Raw genomic sequence first — 24,531 nt, forward strand, 5'->3', positions numbered from 1 at the left:
TGAGCTATGCCGTGCAGGGCCACCCAAGACGGACAGGTCATAGCCGAGAGTTCTGACAAAACGTGATCCACTGGAGAAGGAAATGGCAACCCACTCCAGTATCTTTGCCATGAAAACCCTATGGACAGTACCAAAAGGCAAAACGATATGACGCTGGAAGATGAGCCCCTCAGGTCGGAAGGCGTCCAATATGCTACTGGGGAAGAGCAGAGGGCTAGTACTAGTAGCGCCAGAAAGAATGAAGCGACTGGGCCAAAGCCGAAAGGACGCTCAGCTGTGGATGTGTCTGGTGGTGAAAGGAAAGTCCGATGCTGTAAAGATTTTTTCTCCATAGGAACCTGGAATGTAAGATCCATGAATCAAGGAAAGCTGGACGTGGTCAAACAAGAGATGACAAGACTGAACATCGACATCTTAGGTATCAGCGAACTAAAATGGACAGGAATGGGTGAATTTAATTCAGATGACCACCAGGTATACTACTGCGGGCAAGAATCCCTCAGAAGAAATGGAGTAGCCTTCATAGTCAATAAAAGAGTAGGAAAAGCAATACTGGGATACAATCCTCAAAATGACAGAATGATCTCAGTTCGAATCCAAGGCAAACCATTCAATATCACAGTAGTCCAAGTCTATGCCCCAACCACCAGTGCTGAAGAGGATGAAATTGACTGGTTCTATGAAGCCCTACAGCACCTTATAGAACTAACACCAAAAAATGATGTCCTTATCATCATGGGGGATTGGAATGCTAAAGTAGGAAGCCAAAAGATAACTGGAATAACAGGAAAGTTTGGCCTTGGAGTACAAAATGAAGCAGGGCACAGGCTGATAGAATTTTGTCAAGAGAATACGATGGTCATAGCAAACACTCTTTTCCAACAACCCAAGAGACGGCTCTACACATGGACATCACCAGACGGTCATCACAGAAATCAGATTGACTATATGCTCTGCAGCCAAAGATGGAGAAGCTCTATACAGTCAGTAAAAACAAGACCAGGAGCTGACTGTGGCTCAGACCATGAGCTTCTCCTTGCAAAGTTTAAGCTTAAACTGAAGAAAGTAGGGAAAAGCACTAGGCCACTCAGGTATGAATTAAATCATATCCCTGTTGAATATACAGTAGAGGTGACAAATAGATTTAAGGAATTAGATCTGATAGACAGAGTGCCTGAAGAACTATGGACAGAGGTTCGCGACATTGTACAACAGGTAGCAACCAAAACCATCCCAAAGAAAAAGAAATGCAAGAAAGCAAAATGGCTGTCTGAGGAAGCTTTGCAAATAGCTAAGGAAAGGAGGGAAGCGAAAGGCAAGGGAGAAAAACATAGATATGCCCAATTGAATGCAGAATTCCAGAGAATAGCTAGAAGAGATAAGAATGCCTTCTTAAATGAACAGTGCAAAGAAATAGAAGAAAACAATAGAATAGGGAGGACCAGAGATCTTTTCAAGAAAATTGGAGAGATGAAGGGAACGTTTAATGCAAAAATGGGCATGATAAAGGACCAAAATGGCAGGGACCTAACAGAGGCAGAAGAGATTAAGAAGAGGTGGCAAAATTACACAGAAGAACTATACAAGAATGAGCTTAATGTCCCTGATCATCACAATGAGGTGGTCACTGACCTCGAGCCAGACATCCTAGAATGTGAAGTGAAGTGGGCCTTAGAAAAGCTGAGCAACAACAAAGCTAGTGGAGGTGACAGTATTCCAGCTGAGCTATTCAAAATCTTAAAAGACAGTGCAGTAAAAGTGCTACACTCAATTTGCCAGCAAATTTGGAAAACTCAACAGTGGCCACAGGATTGGAAAAGATCAGTTTACATTCCAATTCCAAAGAAAGGCAGTGCCAAAGAATGTTCAAACTATCGCACCATTGCACTCATTTCTCATGCTAGTAAAGTCATGCTTAAAATCCTACAAGCTAGACTTCAGCAGTATGTGGATCGAGAACTACCAGAAGTACAGGCAGGATTTCGAAGAGGCAGAGGAACTAGAGATCAAATTGCCAACATACGCTGGATCATGGAGAAAGCTAGAGAGTTCCAGAAAAACATCTACTTCTGCTTCATTGACTATGCTAAAGCCTTTGATTGTGTGGATCATAACAAACTGTGGCAAGTTCTTAAAGAGATGGGAGTACCAGACCATCTTATTTGTCTCTTGAGAAACCTATATGCGGGTCAAGAAGCAACAGTGAGAACTGGACATGGAACCACTGATTGGTTCAAAATTGGGAAAGGAGTCCGGCAAGGCTGTATACTGTCGCCCTGCCTATTTAACTTATATGCAGAGCACATCATGAGAAAGGCAGGGCTAGATGAATCAAAAGTTGGAATTAAGATTGCCGGAAGAAATATCAACAACCTAAGATACGCAGATGATACCATTCTAATGGCAGAAAGTGAAGAAGAACTAAAGAGCCTCTTGTTGCGGGTGAAGAAGGAGAGTGCAAAACTTGGGTTGAAACTTAACATTAAGAAAACCAAGATCATGGCATCTGGCCCTCTCAATTCCTGGCAAATAGATGGGGAAGAAATGGAGGTAGTGACAGATTTTATTTTCCTGGGCTCCAAGATCACTGCAGATGGGGACTGTAGCCAAGAAATTAAAAGACGCTTGCTCCTGGGGAGGAAAGCCATGACAAATCTAGACAGCACACTAAAAAGCAGAGACATCACCCTGTCAACAAAAGTGCGTATAGTCAAGGCTATGGTCTTCCCAGTTGCAATGTATGGCAGTGAAAGTTGGACCATAAGAAAGGCTGAGCGCCAAAGAATTGAGGCCTTTGAACTATGGTGCTGGAGAAGACTCCTGCGAGTCCCTTGGACTGCAAGGCGATCAAACCGGTCAGTCCTAGAGATCAATCCTGACTGCTCTTTAGAAGGCCAGATCCTGAAGCTAAAACTCAAATACTTTGGCCACCTAATGAGAAGGAAGGACTCACTGGAGAAAAGCCTAATGCTGGGAAAGATCGAGGGCAATAGAAGGGGACGACAGAGAATGAGGTGGCTGGATGGAGTCACTGAAGCAGTAGGCGTGAGCTTAAATGGACTCCAGAAGATGGTAGAGGACAGAAAGACCTGGAGGAATGTTGTCCATAGGGTCGCAATGGGTCGGACACGACTTCGCAGCTAACAACAACAACAAAAGCAGGGTAGAAATAAGGTTTAAGCACTTTGGACTGTAGTGGATGAAGCTGGAAAATCTTCCTATTTCCTGGAGTAGCAATTGGTTGCAACTCCATTGAAGGAGACCGAGATTCCAGGGAACCTGCATGTGAGAAAAAACAAACTTCTTGCAAGTTTCAAGGCTTGTGCTTCCATTTATTTATTTAGCGGTCTTGTTGCCTCTGCCTAAGCTTGATCAGCGCTTCTTCGGGGCTGTCAGGACTCAGCGGAAGCGCCAGGATCAGCGCTTCTTTGGGGCTGTCAGGACTCAGCGGAAGCGCCAGGATCAACGCCAGGCTCCAGCTGGAGCTCAGCCCTGATCCTGGTGCTTCTGCTGAGCCCAGAAGAAGCCTTGAGCAGCTGGAATGTTGCAGCATCTCCAGGGTCTTGTGATTTACATTCAGATGTTTGGCAAGATATTTATGATGGTCAAAGTGTCGCAGGGTCATGTGAAGTGACCAAAACCTGCTGCAGCCACCCAGCAGATGTGTGTGTGTGGGGGGGAATAAAAACCAAACAACCCCCACCCCTGCTGCCAATCCTCAACAGAAACGCTCACCACGATGAAAACCTTGGACAGGAGGAAGACGCCGCCGGGCAGGCAGGCAGGTGTCTAGTTCGGCTGTGGCTTGGGGGGCATTATTTTCAGTGTCGTTGTAACTTCAGTCACTAAGCAAACTGTTGTAAGTCGAGGACTACCTGTACTTCATCACTTTTTTCCTTTTTTTTGTCATCAAGTTTTTGACACCTTGCTAGGTGACTGGTGGTACTCGGATGTTGCCATATCCTAAAAGTGGTACAATGGGTGAAAAGGTTGAAAAGCCCTGATTTAGTCCAACCCCCTGCTTAGGCAGGAAACCCTATACCACTTCAGACAAATGGCTGACCAGTCTCTTCTTAAAAACCTCCAGTGTTGGAGCATTCACAGCTTCTGGAGGCAGGTTGTTCCACTGGTTAATTGTTCTCACTGTCAGGAAGTTTCTCCTTAGTTCTAGGTTGCTTCTCTCCTTGACTAGTTTCCATCCGCTGCTTCTTGTCCTGCCTTCAGGTGCTTTGGAGAATAGCTTGACTCCCTCTTCTTTGGGGCAGCCCCTGAGATATTGGAACACTGCTATCATGTCACTCCCTCGTCCTTCTCTTCATTAGACTAGACCAGGGGTGGCGAACCTATGGCACGCGGAGCCATCCCTGTGGGCATGTGTGCCATCACGCAAGAGGGAGGTGGGGCCAGGCTGCCCCGCCCCCTCTCCATGTGCTCCTGCGCTCTTGCGCTCTTTCTCTCTGCACTGAGAGTCAGGGAGCAGCTGCAAGAGCTGGGCAGATCTCGGCTGGATGGTGGACACAGCTGCAGCACGAGTCCAGTTAACCCTTCGGAGCAATTTTTTTAAAAAATCCCATTTATATCCCGCCCTTCTCCGAAGACTCAGGGCGGCTTACAATCTAAGCACAAATCAATTATTAGGGCTTTCGCCCCCCCCCCCAAGCGGCATTATTACAAAGTCAGCTTAATTGCCCCCAACAATCTGGGTCCTCATTTTACCTACCTCGGAAGGATGGAAGGCTGAGTCAACCTTGAGCCTGGTGGGACTCGAACCTGCACTAATTGCAGGCAGCTGGTGTTACTTAAGGAGGCATTAGCCCACTGCTCCACCAAGGCTCTTTTTTGCCCCCCCACCCCCTGGCTGATCATTTTACGATGCTCCAGCAGCCCAATCCGGGCATTGGAGGCCTGCAAAACGCTTCTGCTGCCCAGAGGTAGGGCTGCAGAGTGATTTCGCTACCCCCCCCACAGACACAGTCGATTTCGGATCGCTGGAGCATTGTCCATTCGGTGGCCACACCCACGGCACCCAGCGATGCATAAGTTGGTTTCGGGTTGCAGTTTAGGCACTCGGTCTCAAAAGGGTTCGCCACCACTGGACTAGACTTACCCAATTCCAGCAATATTTATTTATTTGCTAGGCTGCCCGTCTGTCAAGAGATTCTGGGCAGCCTACATCATCATAAAAACAAGCATACAAAAAATTAAACATTAAAATAAAGAGAAATTAAGTAAGTTAACAACCACAATGGGACGAGGTGGAGATGGCATCTTTTTCCTAGTCCAGTATGAAATGGCCATTGGGGGTCCCAGGCTAATTGGCAGAACTAAGTTCTGAACCCCTTCTGGAAGGCCATGAGGGTGGGGCAGATCTTGGCGAGGGCATGATGTTCCAGAGGATGGTAGTCGTGGCAGAAGTTTCTTCTTCTAGACCCCACTAGCCAGAATTCCTTGACTGTGGGGGTCCACAGCAGGCTCTTTCTGCCAGAATGAATGGGTGGGCCAATCTCTTTGGAGTGAGATGGCTCCTCAGATATTGTTAAAGCCCTCTATGGCAGGGGTAGGCAACCTTAGCTCTTTTATAACTCGTGGACTTCAACTCCCAGAATTCCTGAGCCAGCATGGCTCAGCTTGGAAACTTCTCCCTTTCCCCTCAGCATGGCTGGCTCAGGAATTCTGGGAGTTGAAGTCCACCAGTCATAAAAGCCAAGGTTGCCTACCCCTGTCCTAGACCCAAGCATGAAAGGTTTTAAAGATAAGAACCAACACCTCAAACTGGGCTTGAAAGCAAACTGGTAAAAATGCAGGTCAGACAAGAGTGGCTTATGTGAGCCACCCTAGGGCCCCCTAAAACTTTGTGCTCTGCTGCATTTCATGCTAGCTGTATACTCTGCATACTTTTAAACGGATAGTCCCATTGCAGCACTCCAAACGCTGAGATGACCAGGTTATCAGCGACTAACAGCGTTTTGAGTGGCCAAAAATAAATACCTCCCTTAAATAATGAGGAGGAAAAGGGCATCGTCTGTGAGCATCTGTTTAAAGGGAAACCAACGCTCTTCTTTTCAAGAGAGCCACAAAAATCGCAATATCCTCCCTTGGGGAAAAAAAACACGCGCGGGAGCATTCAGGCCGCTGCAGTCTCGGCACCTTTGGCCGCGGGCGCCTCCCGCAGATCCTGTGCCAGCTGCGCAGCGGGCAGGCGTGTCTGGCGGCTGCGCGCCCTCCGCCGCGAGTTCCCTGTTCCAGACCAACCATGAGGGGCGGGGGGGGGGACAAGCGTGGCTTCGTCCTCGCAAGTCACCCACCCGTGCCCAGTCCAGAGGTCTGCGGAGGAATTGGGGAGAGCGCTGGGTACATCGCCTGCCCAGCACCTCCGGTGGATTCCTTGCAGATCTGGCCCCGCCGTCGGGCAGTACCAGGGAGATAGGCCGGACAGCGCAGAGGCTGGGGCGGCCGAAGGGCGTCCTTCAAGTGGCTGCTCTGCGGAGCTTCGCGGAGGTCTCCGGCGGCCTTGGCCGCAAGGGAGAGGCGCGGAAGGCGGCGAGGGACGTGTGCGCGCGTTGTGACAGGGCTGGCCGGGAGAAAGTTGCCTTTTATGAGCGTGCACTTCCTGTTAGCTGCCTCTCCGCCTCCTCGGCGGCGAGGAATATATTTACACACACACACAGGTTTGCACCTCCCTCTCTGGGCAGGGTTTCCTCGCTTTCCCCCTCGTTTCTTTTCCTCTTGTTTGTGCCGTGGCGTCTGTCAGATTCGCCTCTTGCACGCCCGAGAGCGGCTGGTGCAGCCGCTGAGCCTCCTCGCGTTCCCTCCCGCGGCTGCCTGCCAGCTGCACCCGCTCGCCCGGGAATCAGCCGACGTCTCAAGGAGGATTGCAACGCCCTTGCCCCGCGCCCGCTGAAGAAAGGGGGCGCGCGATTTGCAGCCTGGCCCTGCGGGGGCTCTGGCTGCGTTTGCACGCCCTCTTTGCAGCCCCTTTGCACGAGGCGCTTTCCTTGCGCGCGCGCCGACTCCAGGAAGATGCCTGTCTGGAAACTTTAGTAGCGTTCCGGGAAATTGTGGCGGATTCTGGCTGTGCAGCAACCTCGGTGTCCCGCCATTGGGATCGCGTTCGTCCCGCCACGGCATCCGGTGGTCCAGCTGGCGGGCGATGAGCCGAGGCTCCGTTGGCCTCTTCTCTGACCCATCTTTTGGCCTCCGAAGGCCGAGCAGCGGCCAACAAACTTCCGCCGTCTTTTGATAGCTTTCTGCTTACATCCCCACGGCTCTCCAACTCGAGGGTCCGAGCTTTTGCAGGCGAGTGGAACTGGCCGTAGGCAGCTGGCTGACAGCCTCTGTTCGCATCCCTGCGATGGGAAGTACGGCCATGGACGCCAAGAAGAAGGATGCCTCGTCTGCTAAGAAGAAGGACGCTGGCCAGAAGAGACGCATGTTGCGCGTTCACATCCCCGTAAGTCTGCTTGCTGGCTGTGTTCACCGGACAGGGTTAGCTACTGTTCTCCGTTTACTCCGTTCTCACGATGTTCAGATCCGCAAAGGGCTCTGCGCAGACCGCAGGCTAAATCTGATTGGCTAGTTGCTGGTGAGTGGTGGGAACGCAGCCCTGCTTTGCCCAGAGCCGGTCGGCAAGAAGTTGGGAGTTGTTGTTTTGAATGCTTCCTGATCTCCTGTGCAGAGTGCAGCGAGAAATCTGTTGTTTTTTTTTTTGGCAGCAGCAGCAACAGGTTGGGGGTGGGGCAGAAAGGAATGTGCACAAGCCTGTCACTTAACAGCGCCATTGGGGTGGGGGGGGGGACACGTTGGTGGGGGAAGAGAGGGAAAAAGTGTGAGAGCAAGGCAAGGGATCCACGGAGCTGGCATGTTTTGGAAGAAGCCTTTTTCTAATTGTTTTGCTTCTCTTTGTCTTCGACTTACAACAATTCCTTTAACGACCATTCAAAATTACAATAGCAGTAAAAAAAAGTGACTTGACCCATTTTCACGCTTACGACTGTTGCAGCATCCCCACAATCAAGTTTAGCAATTGACTCCTATTTATAACGGATTCTGGTGTCCCTGAGTCATGTGATTGCCTTTTGTAACCTTCTGACAAGCAAACTCTATGGGGAAGCCAGATTCGCTTAATGACCATATGATTCACTTAGCCACTGCAGTTATTCAGTTAACAACTCTGGCAAGAAAGGTCGTAACATGGGACAAAAAGTGTTAAAAACTGCCTTGATTAGCAATGGTAATTTTGGTGGTCATAAGCTGAGGACAACCTGTAATTCATTCTTCAAGTGCACTGCCATTACTCAGGAGCAAAATCCGTCAGCAGTTCAAGTTGATTGAATCTGCTGTTGAGTGGTGAGGGTGGTCTTGATGACCTTGCAGTGCCCCTTCCAGGTCCTAGATCAGTTTCCATAAAGTTGGAGCTCTCAGTACCCCAGAAAGATGGTTTGGCCTTGTAGGACTGGGAAATTTGACCCCCTTTAAGTCTTATGACACCCATTCACTCACATACTCGTAAGCATGCATACACGTGGACACAGTATAGAAACACAGATAGATACAGAGTTCCACACATATTTAAACCACTTTTTAACCTGATTACACACATCTAATGATGACCTCACTCAGTTGAATTAAACATTAAAATGCTGTTTTTCTTCCTGCTGTTTACCCTGGAGAGTGCTTTGACATTCATACAACCCCAGTAGGAGGGATTCAGAAATACTTTTAAAATGGGCAGTAAGAGGGAAGTGCCTACAAGACAAGGAAAAAAAAACTTTAAAACATATTCTTAGTTTTGGATAGTAAGCTAGGAATTAGCAACTTTTATATCTTGTAGGTGCCTACCGTGCAACCTGTTTGCAAACTAGGGTGCCCTTTGGGAATGTTTGAGCTTTTTGCAAAGTCTACCTTTTCATCTCCTGGTACGCAAAGCCTGCCGTGGCCTTTAAAAATTTAAAGGGGTCTTTAAAAGCCTTCAAAAGACTTGCTTGGTAAAGAAATCTGAAGGTGTTAACCCTACAAGCGCTCTTCTTTCTCTTTGCATGTTGTAAAGCAGAATCAAATATCCTGTAGTTTGCTGTTTCTTCCATGGTACAATCAAATCTTGAGGATCAGATCAAAACATGCTCAAATGGATTCGAATCCCTGGATTGCATACCGGTAGGTGGTTGAAGGACAGCTGGACCATAAGAATGGGTTCATTAAGGATAGGATGGGGAACTATGGCCCCTTTATGACCTGTGGACTTCAACTCCCAGAATTCTGAGCATGGCTGGCTCAGGAATTCTGGGAGTTGGTCCAAAGGTCATAAAGGGGCCATAGTTCTCCACCCCAGATCTAGGATCTCTAACAGATGAACGCACACCGAAGACCCTAAGGCAGGAGTAGGTAACTATGGCAACTGTAGGACCTGTGGACTTCAACTCCCAGAATCTCTGTGCCAGCATGGGAGCTGAGCCATCCTGGGAATTCTGGGAGTTGAAGTCCATAGATCATAAATTTGCCTTAGCTGCCCATCTCTGGCCTAATGGAAGAAGTGACAGTACATGGAGTGAAGCTAATGGACATTTCAGATTGCAAAGCTCTCCCCGGTCTGAACTGTTTGTTGGTAGATATGAAAATAAGCAGGAAAAATGGGTAGTAGACCTTCTTTTAGGGACTTTTCTCCAGGTAGGCCTCAACTTACAATCATTTGTTTAGCGACTGTTTGAAGTAACAAAGGCAATGAAAAAAGGGGCTTACACTCTCACAGTCACAGCATCTTTGGCACCAGTGGCAACCAGCCGGCTTCCGACAAAGTCAATGGAGGAAGTTAGATTCACTTAACAACCATGGGATTCACATACCAGCTGCAGTGATTCGTTTAACAACTGTCACAAAAAAGGTAAAATTGGCTGTTACTCATATAACAACCACCTTGCTTAGCAACAGAAATTTTGGTCCCTATTGTGGTTGTGAGTTGAGGACTAACTGTGTTCTAGGCTTGTTAGTCAAGAGACAATTTATCATCTTCATTATCCTTCATTCAGTTTAGATCACTTTTTTCCTATGGGGGCCCAAGGGAACTTACCTGGGTGTGTCTTCATTTTATCCTCAAGTATGTGGGACCATTTTGGCTCTGAAATTGATAGGCTGCAATAGATTCATTCAGCCATTTGGGAATTTGAATCTGGGTTTCTTTTGCCCATCTTAGTTGAACATCTGAACCATCAATTGTTCAGTGATGGACCATCAGAGTGACCCCTTGTGGCCAGAGTTAGAAAAATAGCCATTTTCAGGGTTCAGGTTATAATGTAAGGGGGACCATTTCCATATCCTGTATAGTAGAGAGGCAATGAAAGTGGAAGGGAGCTTGAAGGTCATCTACACCAACTCTTCACTCAGGGCCAAATCCAGAGCGTGGAATTTAGTTATAGCTATCATAAGAGTTCAACATCCCCCTCTGTTTAAATACCAGCAGGATAGGATAAGCCATTTTCTATCCCAGTCATCCTTTGGTCACGGCACTTGCTGTAACCTTTCCAAATAATTGGAGGGCACAAACTCATCTCCAGATTTAATGTTTCTCACCCACATGCTTTTTTTTTTTGAGTGGGCTGGGGGTGCTTCTGTGAATCTGTTCAGAGCAATTCCCCTTTCTTGATATTCAACTATTGCCACATGATTCAGTGAGAAAAGTATTGGCAGAAACTATGCACATTATGGCAGTGGAGATTAACATGTACTTCTGGTATGCTGTTACATAATTTTGGGGAAGTGAAAGCTTGTCTATCCATTGGCAAAAGTGAACGGTGACAAGTCGTGTATCAGTCAGGCATGCTTTAAAGTTTGTCCAAGAAGTCTATTAAAAAGAAGGACTAGAGGTGACATGATAGCAGTGTTCCAATATCTCAGGGCCTGCCACAAAGAAGAGGCAGTCAAGCTATTCTCCAAAGCACCTGAAGGCAGGACAAGAAGCAACGGATGGAAACTAATCAAAGAAAGAACGAACCTAGAACTAGATAGATGGATAGATAGATAGATAGATAGATAGATAGATAACCTTTATTGTCATTTTTTTTATTGTGGGCACATTGGCACACATTAAAAATGAAATTTAGTTGCTTGCTGTCAAAGGTACACATACATAACACACTTTTTAAACATGCTCTATACAAAATATGTATAAACCTACACCCTTACATATAAATAACATGTAAATATTAATCACTGTCCATCTTAAATACGTAACGGAAGGAGGAAGCTTTAGAGTTCACAAGGGTAATACTGTATGGAATAAAGCTGTGACTGAATCTAGCTGTTCTGCTTTGGATACCACAGAGCCCCCTCCTCCCAGAAGGTAACTAGGAAAACAGGTTGTGGAGAGGATGGGTAGTGTCCCAGACAATCTTGCGGACCCTGCTCAAGCATCACTTGTATGCTATGTCCTGGATGGAAGGGAGTGGACTGTCAATGATCTTTTCTGCTATCCTCACTACTAAACAGAACTTTCTTAACAGTGAGAACAATCAACCAGTGGAACAGCTTGCCTTCAAAAGTTCTGGGTGCTCCAACACGGGAGGCTTTTAAGAAGAAACTGGATAGCCACTTGCCTGGAATGGGTTAGGGTCTCCTGCTAGAGCAGGGATTTGAACTAGAAGGCCTCCAAGGTCCCTTCCAACTCTGATGATAATGTTCTTTGCAACTTTAACACTTGTGGACTTCAATTCCCAGAATTCCCCACCAGCCATACAAGTCTTAAAATTGCCAATGTTGGACATTCCTGATTTATACTCTTATTCTGTATCCATCACTTTATTGACTTGGCCTATTGATCAAGTGTGGTTATCCACTCAGATTATAATCCCTGCAGAATGTAAACATACTTTGAAAGTCGAAGAGAAGGCCTAAAAAAAAAATCCTTAATAATTCCTGATCTGCCCTAGTTGCAATTTGAGAAATGGTATTGAAGGCATAAAATTTGCTCTATCACCAGAATATGGATCCATCCATCTCAAACCCTCCTCAACCAGATTGGTTCCCAATGAGTTAAAATACAACTCATGTCTGAGTGAACATGATTGTTGGCTGTGATGGAAAAATTTATACTTCTGGAAAGCATTGATTGGTTAGCCAGCTTAGGGCCTGGAAGACGCTTTTAAGAATGAACTACTCAGTGTTAACACTGGCACAGTCTTACATCTTATCCTTGTTTACTAGAAACTATATTACTTTACATGTAATCTGTATTACATTACAGAACAGGTGGGCCTCAGTTTATGACCAGAATCTGTTTCTAAGAAAGACAGTAGTTAAATGAGTCACACCTGAATTTATGACCTTTTTGCCACAGTTGTTAAGCAAAAATGCAGTTGTTAAGTAAATCATCCTTAGGTGAATCTGACTTTCCCCATTGTCTGCTTCTTCCGGGTGAGATTCAAGGTACTAGTAATGGTATTCAAAGCCCTACATGGCAGGGGTCCGGAGTACCTGAGGGAACACCTGCTGCCGGCATCGACTTCCCTCCGCCCTGTGCGTTCCCACAGAGAGGGCCTCCTCAGGGTGCCACCGGTCAGAGAATGTCGACTGGTGGCCCCCAGGGGGAGATCCTTCTCTGTGGGCGCTCCGGAGCTATGGAACCAGCTACCGGTTGAGCTCCGGACGGCGCCCGACCTTCGCTCCTTTCGCCGCGAGCTAAAAACATACTTTTTTGAACAAGCTGGCCTGGCCTGATGAGGGGATTGGGGGGGGTCTGCTATTTTTATTTTACTAGGTTTTATGGATGTATTTTAGTATGTGGGCATTTATTTAATCTATTTTTAACTTTTGTAGTTTGTATTTTTATTCTTGCCCTGTTCACCGCCCTGAGTCCTTCGGGAGAAGGGCGGTATAGAAATATTATTAAATAAATAAATAAATAAATAATGTGATCCTGGGATGCTACAATCATCTAAATATATACCAGTTGCCAAGTTCTTAAATTTTGATCACTTAGCCATGCGATTCTGTGACAGCCATAGGTGTGAGGACTGGTAGTACAGTAGGTCACTTTTTTCAGTGCCATTGTAACTTTCAAATAGCCGCTAAATGAAGTGGTTGCAAGTTTAGAATTATCTGTATCTAAAACTACTTCCTTGGCACACAGCAAAATGTGCCTCCAAGTTAGAATCTAGGTCTAGATCAGGGGTAGACAACCTTGGCTCTTTTATGACTCGTGGACTTCAACTCCCAGAATTCTTGAGCCAGCCATGCTGAGGGAAAAGCGAGAGGTTTCCAAGCTGAGCCATGCTGGCTCAGGAATTCTGGGAGTTGAAGTCCATGAGTCATAAAAGAGCCAAGGTTGCCTACCCCTGGTCTAGATAAATGTTTTTCAAACTTGGCAACTTTAAGATGGGTGGACTTCAGCTTCCAGAGTTCCCCAGCATAGCTTGGAAATTGCCAAGTTTGAAAAACAGTGATCCAGAAGGCCTAAAAAAACCCAACATCTTATTTTTGATGAAATACTTTTAAGATTGGCTTGAATTAGGTTGCGGGGATTATATTCCGCTTAGTGGCACGGTGCCTTGTTTGCAAGTAGAGAGGATTTCTTTTAAAAAGGCCACTGGCAAGTTGGAGTAGTAATTGTGGTGGGGCTGAGAGTGATGTATAGCCCTTGGACAGTCCACGTGGTTCCTGTAACTGAAGAATAACAACAGATTTCGTGGAAAAGGGGAAGTATTATCTGAGTGCGGCACTCTCTTTTTGCACACTGGGTGTGTGCTTCTTCATGGAGCAGGGGCTTGTTTGTTAAATGCAGAGACAATCCTCTTTGCCTCAAATTTATTAAATCAGTGATGGGTGTTGCAGATAAAAGTTTAGGAAGTATGTGCAAAGAAGAGATATTGGGGACTTAGGAGATACGTATTTCTGGCTTGCTAGAGGCAGCCTGAGTTTGATAGATTTAGCTGGTTTCCTCTTTTTCCCCCTTCTAATAAATTATCTCCCATGATTGGGTTCATCCATTGCCATAGCTTGTTGAAATATGGTTTGTCAAATGAATCACAATTGGCTGCATTGACTCATACCACTAAGTGAAAAACATTGCTCACGATAGCTAGCTCTGCGTGGATTGCTAAATTACAGGCAGGGTTAATTGAAATGTACTCAGAATCTAGAAAAAATTGTAATATAATAGACAAACCCCATTTAACAGACATAGGATTTCTCTGTTGCAGCTTTCACTTAGCTTTACAATTGTGGTGTCCACTTAATGACTACAATGTTTGCTTAACGACTGCAGCATAAAAACATTGTAAAAATGGGTCTGGTTAATGGTGACCAGCTACTCACTTTACTGTTGCCATTACTTGCAATCCTATTTTCCAGACTCAATTATGTTTGTAAATCGAGGACTATTTGTAAACTGAGGTTTTAATGCAACAGCACCATTTATATCTCTAATATTATTTTACAAATAAATTGATGGCAATAGTGCAAGCTCAGATGTAACTGATGCCCTATCTCTCTTATTATCTGTTAAATTGACTTGGGAGGCGGGTGTGTGGTGTATTGGTTCACATGCTGTGGTAGGATGGAGGGTTTGTTGTCACTGTGTGTTGGGGGGAGAGAGCAGGGGGGGGAGGCTCAGCTAATCTCAATGTACACATGTTGTACTTTGACAATAAAGGTTTATTTATTTATCAACCAGTTTGATAGAAGGTGTTTTCAACAGGCTGTAGCAAGTCAGGCCTTTCAATTTACCATCCATGGTTTGAGAATCCAGTCACTTGAGGTTTATCTGGGAAATAACAGTCAAGCAAACCATGAATTTATGTGATGTGGGAGCCTCATGCCAGAGGTTCAGAGTTTGTGATGTTAAAAATAAAAATAAAGGAAATGAAGTGGAAAAAAAACCCTCAAGTTGCTTAGAAAGACTTCTGTAGGAGATGGGCAACTCATTTTAAGAGCCAAATCTATGCAAAGGTTGAGAAGCTTCAGGTGGAACGCATTAAGCCAAACCTTTTTAAAGTATGCGCTGAAAGTCTGCCCTGTTTACTCTGTGATGGAGATCCAAAGAAACATAAATAAAAAGAGATAAGGAGTTTGAAGCCAGATGGCTGTTTGCAGTTGTTGCCTGATTGTGCAATAAATTAGTCAATAGCTGTTCCCTTCAGCAAGGCTACTGATGGGAGCTAGAATAAAATTGCAACATCTCAGTCAGAGCAAGGAAAGTGTTTTGTCACCAGTAAAAAATTTCCTTTCCTTATTTTAACCAGGATGTTGAGAACTAGAAAGTTCAATTGAACAGGGGGTAGGAATGCCCAGTTTTCAAGAAGGCTTTTTGTTTTAGATTTTTTAAAAAAATCTTACTTTTATTATTTTTTAAATAACTGAAGGCGACAAAGACCGTCCCAAAATGCCTTCTTCCTCCTATTTTCTCCACAACAACAACAACCCTGTGTGGTGGGTTGGGCTGAGAAAAAGTGCCTGAGCCAAGGTCACTCAACTGGCTAGAACTTAACTGTTTCCTGGTGATTGGCCTAAAATCACTTACTCGATTTTCCTGGACTAGAACTCTTTATCTCCTGGTTTCTAGCCTGGTGCTTTAATCAGTACATCAAACTGGCTTTTCACTATTCTTGCTTTTATTCTTTTTATAAGTATCCAGCCCAAACGTGAAACAATTAAAGGTAGCTCTCATTTTAGCTTATTCTTTTTAAAGAACTCCTTATGTAATAGAGTTGTTTTTTATTTGTAAAAATTGGAGGCGCAGCTAGACAAAAGACGTGGCTTAATTTCTTTCAAACATTATACTGAACTATGGACACATAAACAAAGATGTTGATGGACAAAATGTTGGGAAACGTTTGAAAATAATTCAAGAGACGTTTGCTATAGTCTCATTGCAGGTTCAGGTGCTGCTTGTCTGACCATTGTCTAATGTAACAGAATAACAGAGTTGGAAGGGACCTTGGAGGTCATCTAGTCCAACCCACTGCTCAGGCAGGAAACTTGATTCTGTCTCCCAAGATCATTCTCATCTTCCATTACATTCACTTTTGCATTCTTTTAAAATAAGTCCCTCTCCTTCTTCTGATCAGGGTAAAATTGCAGGAAACCCCAAGATTTATATAATACATATTTGGAGGAGGAGTCCATTAACTAGGAAAAATCTTTTCTTTATCTCTGTCTACACTATTTGAGACAGGGACGTGCTGGCTCAGTGGGACGCTGAGCTTGTCGATCAGAAGATCCGGCAGTTTGGCGGGTTGAATCCCAAGTGCTGCGTAGCAGAGTGAGCGCCTGTTACGCGTCCCAGCTTCTGCCAACCTAGCAGTTTGAAAGCACGTAAAAATGCAAGTAGAAAAATAGGGACCACTACGGTGGGAAGGTAACAGCGTTCCGTGCGCCTTTGGCGTCTAGTCATGCTGGCCACATGACCACGGAGACGTCCTCGGACAAGTGCTGGCTCTTCGGCTTTGAAACGGAAATGAGCACCGGCCCCTACAGTTGGAAACGACTAGCATGCATGTGTGGGGGAACCTTTACCTTTACACTATTTGAATTGGTCCAGAAGGTGAGAAAGGAAAATATTCAACACTAGTCCCTTGGAATTGCATCTTGCAGACTGCTTACATAAGGCCTTCATGTCCTTATGTAAACCTGACAAAGTCAGCTGCCCTGTGCTATATTATGATTTTGGGGTCTCATTCCTCCAGCAGTCATACTTGACGAAGGAAGTTTGTACTATTCCTCCTTTACAGTACCTGCAATCTCGTGGACTAGTAACTTAGTATTTTTAAAAGGCAAGAGAGCTGAGCAGGAATTTCTGGGCTTGGTGCATTGGACACATCACTGGGTTTCATTTGATAAATAGTGGAATAGAATTCATTGACAGAAGATGCTGAGAGGAAAAGTATTAATATTCTGCCCTCAGATCTCTTGGAGTCTTATAAATGCTCCATGTCAAAAGTCTTGTCTCAGTTCATTTGATTAGGAGTTGTTTATTTTGAGTTTCCAGCAAAATCGCACCACAGTGAACAATGGTTCACTTACCAATTGTTGCATTCACAATGATTGTCACAAAAAGGTTATAAAATCAGTTTAGTCATGTGACTGACATATGATATGATTGTTACAAGTGTTCTATCTGTACCTGTTTCTGCAGCTATGTCCCCAGCATGGAGGGGAAATTCAGGCAGGTCCTGTATGGAGGGAATTCTGGCTGCAGGGGCCGGGTCCGGCTCTGGTTCCATTAGTGGCAGTGGGAGTCTGCTGAGGCCATTAGCACGGCCCATTTGTTTATACCAGGTTTGTGAACCAATTTAAAAGTGTATGCAGATAAGAAAATAGACCATCTCAGCATTCTTGGGGAAAGTATGTGGGGCGTTTGTTTGTCTGTTGTGAAAAGTCCCAGCAGAGGTTTGTGGTCTGTAAAGACTGTGAAGTCCCTGCCATATAAATAGTCATGGAATTTTTTTATTCCAGCAAAAATGGCTAGGGCCTCTTTGTCAATTTGAGTGTAGTTACACTCAGCAGAGGACAGTGTCCTTGAATAAAATGCAATAGGGACTTGTGTTCCATTCTTTTCTAAATGACTCAAAACTGCCCCCACCCCATAAGGAGATGCATCACATAATAAACAGACTGGTTTAGACTCTCTAAAATGAGTTACAGTGGATTTATCTGACAAGAGTGCCTTTAAGTCCTGGAAGCTTTTTTCATGAATGCCGGTCCATTTGTGGTATTACAACTGAGTCCAATACATAACAGAAACACTAACAATATTCTTGATCTTGGCAACTTGCAAATGGGTGGATTTCAACTCGCAGAATACCCCAGCCAGTAGGGCTGGCTGGGGAATTCTGGGAATCAAAGTCCAGGCATCTTTAAATTGTCTACTTGAGAAGCACTACCCTAATCAGCATAAATGTGTGTGTCCAGATCCCAAACTAAAAAAATGATGACCAAGGTGATGGCTAACCAAATTAAACATGTTATTCAAGCCCAGTTTCTTTCTGTGTTGGTTTAACAGTGGGTTAGTGGAGTTTGTACCTTAGGTAGGCATTTGAAATGTGGTTTATTCACCAACACACCAGGGAAGAAAGCATTTAGAGTGGGCTTACTAATTACCTTAAGCTTAGCTACTGCATTGGGAAAAGGCCAGCCAAAAAATGAGTGGATTTTGCTGCATGAAGGACAAGGTCAGGATGGGGACTGACTAACCTGCATTAGGGTGACTCACCGGAGAAATTCCACAGACAGATTGATTCCAGTTTGTCCAGCGGATGCCTGTTAATAGTGGAAAATTGGGTAAATGTCTTCAGGATCTCTGCTTTGCCAGATGGAGCATCATTCATTGGACAGTAAGGTACTTAATTAAGGTGTTTAGAACCATTTAATGGGATATTTTGTTTTTAACCAAATTGAAACTGGGAAAGGATCTTAAGAGGATCTCCAGGGCTGGGCCAGAGTTTGAAAACCAATCTTCCAATTCCAATGTTCTGATCTATGGATTTTGGTTGGATAATATTAATAATAGGATTGCTACCATCTGCCGGATACAGTATGTCATCAAAATGATAAAAGCAGTGTTTGTGTTGTTGCAACACAAGCTTCACCCTTTTTATTTATTTATTTAATATCCTGCCTTTATTATCTTTGTAAACAACTCAAGGCAGCAGACATTTCTAATAAGTATAATTATAATAAGTATTATAATAAACAATGACAATACAAATAATTATTATGATAGCAGGTGGGAGATCACAGTTGTATACAAAAGACACAAAGCTTGCATTCTACGGATGCAACATTGCTTTTATCATTAAGACCTCCTTGCCTAACCATGGATGCAGTTGTTTTAGCATATAGATTGCCTTGGTTCTTATGACCATGGTTGGGACTGGAATTTCTTCCGTTGTGATTGTAAGTTGAGTCAGACATTTTATAATAAGCGAATCATGTGGTGAAGTGAATTCAGCTTCCGCAATGAGCTTCCCCCCCCCCCGAAATAGGTAAAAAAAGGTTGCAAATCGTGATCATGGGACTACAGCATGCTGCTGATGGTTGTAAATGTGAGTCTGTTGCCAAGCACTGCAATCATATTTGTAAGTACAAGTACAATCACTTTTCCCAAGGCCGTCATAACTTTGAACACAGGTGTTAAACAAATGGTTGTAAATCGAGGACTATCTGTACAGGGAATCACTTCCAGAGGTGGGATCCAGCTGTTGATGAACTTTAACCACTAAAAGTTCCTCCCAGCCTAGCCAGTCTTGAGAAAGGCTGGGTCTTGTAGTTCAGCCACATTGGAAGAAAAAATCAATTTGTCCTGCTGATTTGGATCAATCAGAGTAACTAGATTTTATAATATGGACTGGAAATTGCATGATTTACCAACTCTCATAGTGAAATTACAGTGCAGGGTTGGGATGGTAGAAATATAAGCACTGAAGAACCTTTGAAGCTACGTAGGGAAAAAAGACCATTTTCTGGTTCGTTGGGGATTTAGGTGGCAGTAATAAAAATATATTCAATTTCCATTCACGTAGCAACCTCCTCCCTGATTTAAATCTATTCAGCTATTTTAGGAACATGGTTTATTGGTGCAGTTATCATGAATGGTATATTTACTCAGTGCAAAAGTAAAATTTAGTCCGACAATAATTATGTTTACTGATTGAATTTATTTTAAAATGTTTTTAAAAAGTTTATTTTGTCACTCTTTGTACTTCTTTGTCCTTTGAAGCCAAATCGAGAGCAGATCTGCCAACAGATGTCCCCCACAGCAGATCTGGCTTCGTTTTGGGGTGAAATTGGCAGAAATTTCATTCTCCTGTCATTTTCATTAGGGGCAGAAATTCATTTGCACTGCAAAATTGCGCTGCACCACTTTGGTTACACAGCAACTGCCAGGATTTTATTTTTTAGACAAAAAAATATTTTCATCCCATAAGTTAATACAGGTAGTCCTCAACTTACACTAACCATTTGGTTAGTGACCGTTTGAAGTTACAATAGTATTAAAAAAGGGTCCTTATGGCTTGCACTTAACATACGCTGCAGCATCCCCCAAAGTGACATGATCAAAATTCAGGTGCTTGGCAATGTCATGTATTTGCAATGATTCTTGGGGTCACATTATTAATATTTATGATCTTCCTAGATGGCTTCAGATAAGCAAAGTCAATGCAGGAGGCCAGATTTGCTTAATGACCACATGATTTCACTGCAGTGATTTGCTTAACAACCATGGTAAAAAAGTTCATAAAATTGGGTATGGCTGACTTAAAAACTCACTTCTTTAGGAACAGAAATTCTCCTCTCCTCTTGTGATTGTAAATCAAGGATTATCTGTTAGAAACATGGGGCAGGAAATATTAAGGATAGCAATACATGAGAATCTTGCCTTTTTATATTATATTCGTTATTCTTAAAGAAAATATTTCACTGGGGTATTTTTACATACCCTGCCAATTTTTCAATTTCTCCTTTTTTTTAAAAAAAAGGACAGAAGCACAAAAAAATATTTCTATCTTTAAATTATTCTCCTAAATTCAGGATGAGATCTGTATGGAGGCAAGAAGATTGACTCCCAGCATTTAACTCCCATCGTATTTTTGGCTATGGATCTAGAGCCAAATTTTTGTTTAGGACAATCATAGATCAAGTGGGCATCTAAAACAGTATTTCTTCACCATGACAATTTCTAACAGGTGTATGCGTCAGCTCCCAGAACTCCCCAGCCAGTATGAATTCTGGGAGTTGAACTCCGCACCTCTTAAAAATGTCAAGGGTTGAGCGACACTGAACAAGAAAAATCATTTTGCAATGAACATTAGCCTGTAAAAAATAGAAATAATTTCCAAATCGTTTCTAAGTATCTTAAACTGGTCTTGCGCCAGTTGGGTGCTTCTATTAATCCATGCCTTTAGCTCTCAGAGTGAAGGTCGATGTCTTGAAATCCCTCAGTCAGGGACCCTGTGTGTATGTATTTGTGCACGTGCACCGCATCAGTCTTCCTTCCTCTTTCTGTATGCACAATCTCTGCCATGTAGTCATGAACGCTTCCTGTGGCTGCTTCGCGTGTGTCTTGTATATTTGCCTCCCTGCCAGTTGTAAAGTCTTGGCAAAATCTGAGATTTTCTGTCTTCCTCTCTGCTGAAAAGATGTGGCTCACTTGCTGAATTTTCCTTCTGGTGCCCCTGGAAATTTCTTGCATAATTACTCAGTGGGAATGCTCCCTCGGCAGCCTTCAGAAGACCCTGCAAGAGTTTTGTCCTTCCTGAGCCCATAAAGCCAAAACAGAAACCTCTAAACCAGGGGTCTTCAAACTTGTCCCTTTTTATGACTTCTGGACTTCAACTCCCAGAATTCCTCAGCCAGCATGCCTAGCTGAGGAATTCTGGGAGTTGAAGTCCAGAAGTCATAAAAGGGCCAGGTTTGAAGACCCTTGCAGTCTAAAACAAAGGCTGGTCCAGGCGGTTTTCCAGTTGACAGTTTTTCAAGATAGCTGTTCATGTTGCAAATTAAGGGGGAGTTTTTTTTCCTTCTATGTTTTTCTTCCCTTCCCTTAAAAAAACTTTTTCTGCAGTTTTTTATATTCTTTAAAATGTACCGGTAATCTTTAATTTATGACCAAAATTGAGCTCAACATTTCTGTTGCTAAGCAAGTAAATTGTTAAGTGAATTTTGCTCCATTTTACAACTTTTTTTGCCACAGTTGTTAAGCGAATTGCTGCAATTGTTAAGTGAATCGTGTAGTCATTAAGCAAATCTGGCTTCCCCCACTGACTTTGCTTGTCAGAAGCTGGCTGGGAAGTGATCACATGACTCCCGCTGATCACATGATCCCAAGGCAGTTGCTAAGATACTGAATTTTGATCACGTGACCATAAGGAATGCTGCAATGGTCACCTGAAAAAAAAGTCACTTTTTTCAGTGCCATTTTAATTTCAAATGGTCACTAAACAATGTTGAGAACTACCTGTACTTGTATATACTATAGGTAAAGGTAAAGGTCCCCCCGCACATGCGTGCTAGTCGTTTCCAACTCTAGGGGCCGGTGCTCATCTCCGTTTCAAAGCCGAAGAGCCAGCGCTTGTCCGAGGACGTCTCCGTGGTCATGTGGCCAGCATGACTAGATGCCAAAGGCGCACGGAACACTGTTACCTTCCCACCGTAGTGGTCCCTATTTTTCTACTTGCATTTTTACGTGCTTTCGAACTGCTAGGTTGGCAGAAGCTGGGACGAGTAACAGGCGCTCACTCTGTTACGCGGCACTCGGGATTCGACCCGCCAAACTGCCAACCATCTGATCGACAAGCTCAGCGTCCTAACCCACTGAGCCATCGCGTCCCTATGTATATATTATAGAGATGTATTAGTTTTATCTGTATAATATAATCTTCAATAGAATTATTGGAGAGGCAGTTTTCCTCATTTTTGATATGGAGTCTGAGCACCTTTTAAAGTCAGCCTTGCCTTTCATATATTTTTTTTGCAGTATACATTTTTATTAGTTTATATATACGATACAAAGAAAATACAAAAGTAAATGGTAGGAAGGATAGGGAAGGGAAAGGGGAAGAGAAAAGTGGAGAAGGGAAGAGGAAAAAAGAAAAAAAGGCATTGACTTCCAACTTCCTTTGGTTCAATAAAATAGAACATCAACATCAAACCTCAACTTTTCACTTTTACAAAATAGTATAAACTAGCCATTTCAATAACAACAAATATATGTAGGAGGAACATTGTCCATAGGGTTGCAATGGGTTGGACACGACTTCGCAGCTAACAACAAAAAGCCCAGAATCAAAATTTCACTTTTTCCCACCTCAAGCACAAAGTCCAGAAGTGGTTTCCACATAGCACTATTGCATTTTTCCTTTAATCAAAAGTTCTGTTTCTCCAGAACTTTATTCTGCTACTTCTGAAAAGGTTTCAAGGTCTCAGGGAACAGCATAAGCAGGACCTGTTGGGTGTCTTTTTAAAACCACCCAAATTAGGGCAGTGGTTTGAATGCAGTGCTTGTTGTGTAGTGGTTCTTTGGAGGCAGTAAGCGAGATGAGAGGTTGCAGACAGGAACGTTGCTTTATTGAGGCAAACAGGAACAGAACTGAATCAGAGGCTTCTGCGCAGCTACTTATAGGGTTGGCCACTAGGCGGCGGCCAATAGGTTTAAAGTAACCCATTCCCGCCCCAAATCATCCAATGATCTTCTTGGAGACAGCAAGTCTGTGACCGTTACACAGACACACCAATTGAGCAACCTTCAGCAGCATTCAAACAGGCACGTGAAACAGTTCAAGTAAGGTCCCAATACATTACAGTACTGCAGGCTAATTTTGCTGACTGCTGGCCGTCAGCAGTTCGGCAGTTCGATTCTCACCTACGCAAGACTTCCATCCCTCCGAAGTCAGTAAAATGAGGACCCAGATTGTTGGGGGCAATGTGCTGACTCTATAAATCACTTAGAGAGGGTTATAAAACACTGCGTGCAGTATAGAAATCTAAGTGCTATTGCTATTGCTGTATAAAAATGAGCTTCAGTTGCATTGCAATGGCTACCATCTTGATTTTTCCATAGTTGCCATGTTAAAAAATAATCCTTCTATTCTCCATTGCTTTTAATTTAGCTTATTTTAGTTTCATTAGTATGTTTCCATTTCTGTCATGATGGGAGAGAGGAAACCCTCTCTCCACAATATCTGTGTGCACAATTGTACAAAATCTCTATAGATAATCCTCAACTTACAACCGGTTGCTTAGTGACTGTTTGAAATTACAATCAACCTGAGAAAAGGGGATTCATTGGTATGTGTACTTTGAATGTGTTCCTCAAATTGTATGAATTAAACATTTAATTTGGTTGCTAGCCATCTCTGTTTCGGGTTAGCATGCTAATTAAAACGGTTTAATGAGCAGCTTGTGAACTGCACTCTGTTATTTAAATATGAGTAAGTGTTCATTTGAAGCAAATGAAAAGTGCTTTGCAGTATTGAGATCCTGACCACTTCTTCTCCTTATCCATCATTAAAAGCAACTGAACACAGGAATCTCTCATTTTTTGCCTGTGTAAGAGACAGAAAACTTGCAAAGTGGTTTTTGTCTGCCTTGCAGAGTGATCACTGTGGGTTGATTATCAGAGTATTTTCATAAAATGGCGTAGAATGATTTAACACAAGAAGAATCGCATTAAGCCAAATGCAAGAAGACATCTAAGGAACCAGATAAATGGGCAATGTTGGACTTCAGGGTTCAGTGGTAACCCAAGGCCCTAACTTCTGATTGGCCTTTATTTAAGCTGGTTTCCATCTGGTCTGTAATTGGTTCTTTGTGTCTGATTGTGTTTTGTCGTTTTGGTGGCATTGGTTTCAAATGGCACCATCGAAACAACCAAATGGGTAAAACATTCAAAAATCTCTTCTCTAGATGATGGTCAGTAACCCTGAAGCTCAACACTGCCCAACAGATATTGGATTAAAAGCCTACATCAGTATATTAAACCAGATATAGACAGTTCTCAACTTATGAACAGTCACTTAGCTAGAGTCCAATGTTTCGACCTACCTGGAA

At 43.7% G+C, this 24,531-nt stretch overlaps 1 protein-coding gene across 2 annotated transcripts in view; it reads left to right on the forward strand.

The window, feature by feature from the left end:
- Positions 1-6,661: 6,661 nt before the first annotated feature.
- Positions 6,662-24,531, forward strand: part of PRKAG2 (protein kinase AMP-activated non-catalytic subunit gamma 2) — a 221,055-nt gene continuing 203,185 nt past the window's right edge. For both annotated transcript variants that reach the window (XM_081343218.1, XM_081343219.1), the window contains exon 1: positions 6,662-7,450. In XM_081343218.1, the coding sequence (XP_081199344.1) occupies positions 7,352-7,450 (99 nt within the window). In that variant the 5' untranslated portion in view covers positions 6,662-7,351. The remainder of the gene's footprint in view (positions 7,451-24,531) is intronic.

Source organism: Vipera berus, assembly GCF_964194415.1.
Source record: "Vipera berus genome assembly, chromosome: Z".
In the NCBI taxonomy this organism is placed as follows: domain Eukaryota; kingdom Metazoa; phylum Chordata; class Lepidosauria; order Squamata; family Viperidae; genus Vipera; species Vipera berus.